Source organism: Topomyia yanbarensis, chromosome 3 (assembly GCF_030247195.1).
Source record: "Topomyia yanbarensis strain Yona2022 chromosome 3, ASM3024719v1, whole genome shotgun sequence".
In the NCBI taxonomy this organism is placed as follows: Eukaryota; Metazoa; Arthropoda; class Insecta; order Diptera; family Culicidae; genus Topomyia; species Topomyia yanbarensis.
In genome coordinates, this window is record NC_080672.1 from 160783958 (window position 1) to 160789957 (window position 6000).

General features: G+C 36.6%; 1 protein-coding gene across 1 annotated transcript in view; it reads left to right on the forward strand.

Moving 5' to 3' along the window:
* Nucleotides 1-5773, forward strand: part of LOC131688961 (pleckstrin homology domain-containing family G member 5) — a 267837-nt gene extending 262064 nt beyond the window's left edge. Inside the window, exons 17-19 of the mRNA XM_058973628.1 lie at nt 1959-2557; nt 2620-2727; nt 2791-5773. Coding sequence (XP_058829611.1) covers nt 1959-2557; nt 2620-2727; nt 2791-3034 — 951 coding nt within the window. The 3' untranslated portion in view covers nt 3035-5773. The remainder of the gene's footprint in view (nt 1-1958; nt 2558-2619; nt 2728-2790) is intronic.
* Nucleotides 5774-6000: the final 227 nt, after the last annotated feature.

The following is a 6000-nucleotide window of genomic DNA, read 5'->3' on the forward strand; positions in this document are numbered from 1 at the left end:
ACATTCAAGTGGGAAAAGGGTAGTGTGCGAGGAACGCGAGCATTGATTTTCTTTCCGTTCAATGGCCGACCTCTTTGGCTTTGAATGTAAACTAAATCAAGTGCAAAACCGGAGGTCGTAAGTGAGTACACTCGTACTGCCAACATCACAAATACGTTCATCTGGACGCGGTATAGAAGGAATGATGAAGGAAAACCAAACATCCCACTTGGTTCGTGCCGGTCTCCAGTTTCCCGTCCATCATTTGCTGAGAAAGGGTCGCTACGTCGAGCGTGTCTGTGACGAAAAGGTCTATCTGCACTGCAGAATTGATAAAAATTCTAATCTCTAATTTAATAGTGAGGGATTTCATCAGAAAGCAGAAATTCATAAAACTTGACCATTTCCGAATGGGACGAAACTTTGCCGTTGTGTTCGGATCATGAATCTCCCTGTTTCCACTAACACTCAGACTATTTTGACTCAATAGTACTTATTTAAAAGGACGTATGAGTTCTTGCATGCACCACTCTCAATTATTATTCTTCGATGATCGTATTTTGTCCAGTAAAACCGTTAGAGAATGGGTTGTAGAGAATGAATTCTGAAAATATACTCTGAAAAACAAAGTTGTAATATTACTCAAAAAAATCAAAATGCATGTTAAAAATTAAAATTTCACTCTAATTGTCAGACAAAAACATTATTTTTTTGCAGAATATGATTCGAAATGTTATTTCAAATCTCAGGGATGTTAAAAAAAACTCAAAATTTGTTTGCTTTCGAGATATTTTGAATTTTATTTCAACGAAAGCAATTCAAATGTTTTTTCGATGTAAATAATATAAAATAAAAAATAAATTTTCAAAAATGCACACTAGTGGCAAACAGAAATATAATTTTCTGATAGAAATTATAAATGCCATTTCAAATCAAAATGACCATAACAAAAATGATTTTTAAAGTAGTGGAGACCGAGGATAGCGTGCGGGGTGTCCCGTTTTTATTTTTTACTGCGTTAATTTAGGTAGATCCTGTAAAATATACCACGTCGCATAAAAGGTTAGAATTATGGCAACATTTTTGAATTTTATCAAAGTGTTTTTGGCTTTGGCTTGGTTTGGCTTTGAGGGAAGTTGGCGGTATGTAGGTTAAACACATACCGGTACGCAATCAAATGAAAGTTCAATTAATTAAATTAAATTCAAAATTTACATGGGTCACCCCAAATTCTTGCTCTAGGTGTAAATTGGGAAGATTTCGCCAAAAATGGCTTAATTTGGACATGGTTAAGAGGTGTCTCCAATCAAAAATCTTGTTTTTACTATGTTTCCACAGTAAGATCACTTACACTCTGATTTAATAGGCCTTACATACCCACAAATCATCAAAGATTGTTTCTTAGACTTATCTTAACATGTTTTAACAGGTGAACATAGCTCTAATCGCAATAGAAAATTTGTTAACTGGATTTTTTTTATAGAAAAGTATGTCAAAACCAAGGAAAATTAGCAGTATTTTTTTGGTTTTGATATTCTTTTCCATATAAAAATTCAGTTACCAAGTTTTCTATTGCGATTAGAGCTATGTGTACCCGTTAAAACATGTTAAGATATGTCTAAGGAACAACCTCTGTTATTTTACGGGAGAGTAAAACTTTTTAAACCTCAGGATAAGTGAAATTACTATAGCAGAAATTCGATTTTTGATTGGAGACACCTCTAAATCATGCCCAAATAAGGTCATTTTTGGCGAAAGTTTTTAAATTCACACCTAGAACAAAAATCTGAGGTGACCCATCTATATTTCAAAACTTTTTCAAAATGTGGAGAGCTCTACTGTACACTAACCAACATTTGCACTATATTTCTGTCCTTATACTCCTGTCTTTTGACTTCGACGCATACTCCATATTTATAAGCATCTCATAACTGGTTGTTCTCAAATAGAATTTTTTTAAAAATATTTCTTCATTTCAGGTCGTCAGACAACCGTACATGACCGACCGGATTACAGTTCAAATCAAAGATCAAACATTGTACTGCTGTTACCTGAACGAGCTGTCCCTGGTGGTAGCGGCCTTCACGTTGCATTGTTCGAAAGCACAAAACTGGTACGATTCTATTACTAAAGCTAAACATATCTATTCACGACTGAAGCTTGGTACTGGTCCCGATTCACGGCAGTATGGCAATATGATTAATATATATAGTAGCAGCAACAATAACAGCAATATGAATATAAACAACGAAAGCCTTAGCATTCGAAAGTCGCCGCTCAATAGTTCAATCGGAAGTAGAGTTAGTAGTTTGAATAACAGCCATAGTGGGTCCGTCGATCTGAATGAATCCAAACCAGTGTCGATAGATTTTGAAAAAACGAACTCGCTATCCAGTGACGAAGGTGGTGTACCATCGGCGGGTTCTACCGCGCAAGGGAAATTTTCTGCCGGAGCTCAATGGAAGGTAAAATCCACTGTCACGACTATGCATACTTCGTCGAACTCACTTACGGTGCAGCCTTTTAGTGCACTGGGACAAAGCATGCCAAATCTTAATCTGAACTCTACTCAAAATGCGTAAGTTATAACCCTTACTTAGGACTAGTCAAACCATTTACCCAGATCATTATATATCGCAGTAACACTTTATCGGTACCGGGCTCATCCGGAAGCCATTCCCATTCCGGCATGATGTTGCTATCTCCTAGTCAACGAGGAATATCCTACCCACCGCCATCACCAACTAGGTTAACTGATCAAAACTTTTCATCGATTGGATAATAAATATCACATTTTCATTTGCCTTCCAGAGCTACACTCCGTCGAGGGTTCGCCTTCTCGTCTTCAATTAAGAACCCACCGTTGATCAAATCACGCAACGTTCCTTCACAACAAAGCTTTGCCCTCACACAGCAGACGAGTTTCAATTCGGCAACGTTGGGACAACATCAGCAGTGCCTGCCGACATCCGTTTCTCGCAAAAACAGCTTCCAAAATCAAACCCTTGGTCAATGTGTATCGGATACGAGTACGCCCGGGAGCGACGCTACTTAGTATATACTGCTACCCTCTGGTCGAAGGTAGAACCTACTCTACCTGTCAACCTTCCGTAGGAAATAGCATTTATATTTCCCCACCTCGGTTGGGTTGAGGTGGGCCAATCTTGCTTCTGCTGGACCAAATCGAACTTTATGTGGCACTGTGGTCCTTGTAAACGAGTAACAATTTGTTGTAAATATTCAAATTTTAACTACAAGAAGAGTTTAGTCGTATTATTATTAGAATATTTTTGGAACTAGTGTAAGCTGAATATCAATCTGATGCTGTTGTAGCTTAGAAACGTTTAAATTTTTTGAAACAGAAAAATGTTTAAACACTGAAAAAACAAAATGATGCTGTGACAAACACTAGAGTAAAAGGAAAGGAAAACGCAAAAACAGAACCATTGGTAAAAGTATGCTGTTTGTTTTCGTATCCTTTGATGTATAGTATTACTAAGTAAGTTTAATTTTTCCACAACGTGAGCTTTGTTTTAGTATTGGCGTTGGCATTTATTTAAAATGCTACAACTATATGTAGTTAGTCGTCGAAATACTGGCATATTTCGCTTTTCACAGATAGTCGAAATAAGATAACGTGTGAAGGCAGGGGATGTTTCAAAAAACTCAGTAAATAGAACAGACTCTAAAATATGAAGATTATGAAATTTCATCGCTTCCAACTACTTATAATCCAATGCATATGATTCATTCATAACAGTAGAACCACAGTTTAAACAGATAGTGCTTGGTTGAAACGCAAAATAGTCCTAAAATCGTTCAATTGTGGTCAAAACTTCTTCCTTTGTATCTCCACTTTCAAATATAGAAATATTTAAAAAGTCATGGCTGCGAGTCGATTTCGTCTCATCAGAAACCGACACTAACTTATTGCTGGAATAGTTTAGCGCCGGCTTGACGCTAAATCCCAAAACGGAAATTGTATTTCAGTCAAACGACTACCCAAACGTGGTGTCCCACGTAGACCAGAAGTTTTGTTAAGCCGATGAGACAGCGAAGCCAAATTTTTTTTTTTTTGGCTTAGCAAGCCAACGCGAAGGCATCATGCTACATTCCTCCCTAAGGAGGAAAAATTGGGTAAACACCAATCTTTCTCCCAAAGGCGAAAATTTTTGGGGAAACCACTCTTTGTACGTGAAAGGGCACAAATCCTAACTCAATAAAGTCATGTCACTAATTTAAACTATTTCGGCAATAAGTTAGTGTTAGTTTCTGATGAGGTGTAGTCGAAATTCAACCATGACTTTATTAAGTTAGGATTTCTGCCCTTCACGTACAAATAGTGGTTTCACCAAAAATTTTCTGCTTTGGGAGAAAGATTGGTGATACCAAATTTTTCTTTCTTAGGGAGGAATTAATTTTTTCCGGCTATAAGACGAGACATTATAAGCCTTCAAATACATTATAAATCCAACCATTTTTCTGTAAGTGACATATGATCGTGGAAATTGACGTCTTAACCGGTAGAGTCCATGTCAAACTAACTCACGTATTATTTCGTTGAAATTTAAAATACCTTTTCTGGATGATCTTGAGGTTGTTACCAAGTTGCAGGCAAAAAATTGTTCACTAGTTTCTCATTTTTAGTGTTATTCAAATGTCTAGAGTACTACCTAGACGCAGAAATGTGACCTAGTTCCATTGCTAAACCTAAGTTTTCAAAAAAGTTGATCTGAATCCCTCGACCGACTATGTCACTTTTGATTGCAAATGAAATTCTTTTATATCCTGAAGTTTCAGCGACGTTTCTTTTTCTTTGTTTAATTTTCGAATAAAGTTGATCTACCAAACATATCCTGACCCGGGTTTGAAAATCATTAGCAAGACAAAACCTCTAACGCTTCAGGTATTCATTTTTTCTTGTTGCTCTGTAGCAAAGTGTCTTGGTGTCTTATCTGCGCCTTATTTTGATGATATAATTTGGATTTTCACTGTTTGGTTGGCGTACGATGCTTGAAGTTTAGTGTCTTTAACAAAGTTTTAAAACGTTCAAAACTATGATAAGTTAGCGGATAATAAAGCTCTGTGTCTTCATGAAGCAAAGTTATAGCGTTTATTATAAAATTTCACTGAAATTCACTTTTTTGCCTTTCTCATATAGAAAGGTTATGCAATCACTCTAAAAATCATCAACCTAATCCCGGCCCGGAGGACCCAGTGTTATATGCCATTCGACTCAGTTCGTCGAGATCAGAAAATGTCTGTGTGTGTATGTATAAATGTGTGTGTATGTATGTATGTGGAAAAAAATGTCACCTCTCTTTCTCAGAGATGGCTGAACCGATTTGCACAAACTTAGTCTCAAATGAAAGGTACAATCTTTCCATCGGCTGCAATAGAATTTTTTATTGATTGGACTTCCAGTTCCGGAGTTACGGGTTGAAGAGTGCGACCACACCGCAAATTCCCATATAAACTGAAATGAAAAATTCTCAAAGGGGGAGTAAGGGCATATTTCAAAATCGAATTTGTATTTTTTATGTCAAATGACATTAAAACGCATAAAACGTTGTGATTTTATGTAAAATCGAGAATTTTTTTTTGCGAAAATTGACTTTTTTGGACTTTGGCTTTCTTTTCTCATATAGAAAGGTTAGGCAATCACTCTAAAAATCGTCAACCAAACCCCTAATTTTTTACTTATATAGGCTTAGGTAGGAGTATGTAGTGAGGGGTTGCTACTTTAAAATTAAAACTAGTTTAAAATTTCTCAACAAGTTGAAAATTTTCTGCAGGCCCCCCCGGATCTTCCTCCTTGATTCGCCGCTAGTTTCAAGTGATGTTTCAGTATCGACACATAGTATCTCAAGATCGTGATCGTATGTATGTGCAAATCGTACTGAATATGTAATATACATTTCCACCATTGTATTGAACATAACCAGCCATGGAATCCTAGTTTTAACAAATGAGAAAGGCACAATTACACCATTAGGTGGGTTAAACAGGTTTTTGAGCTAT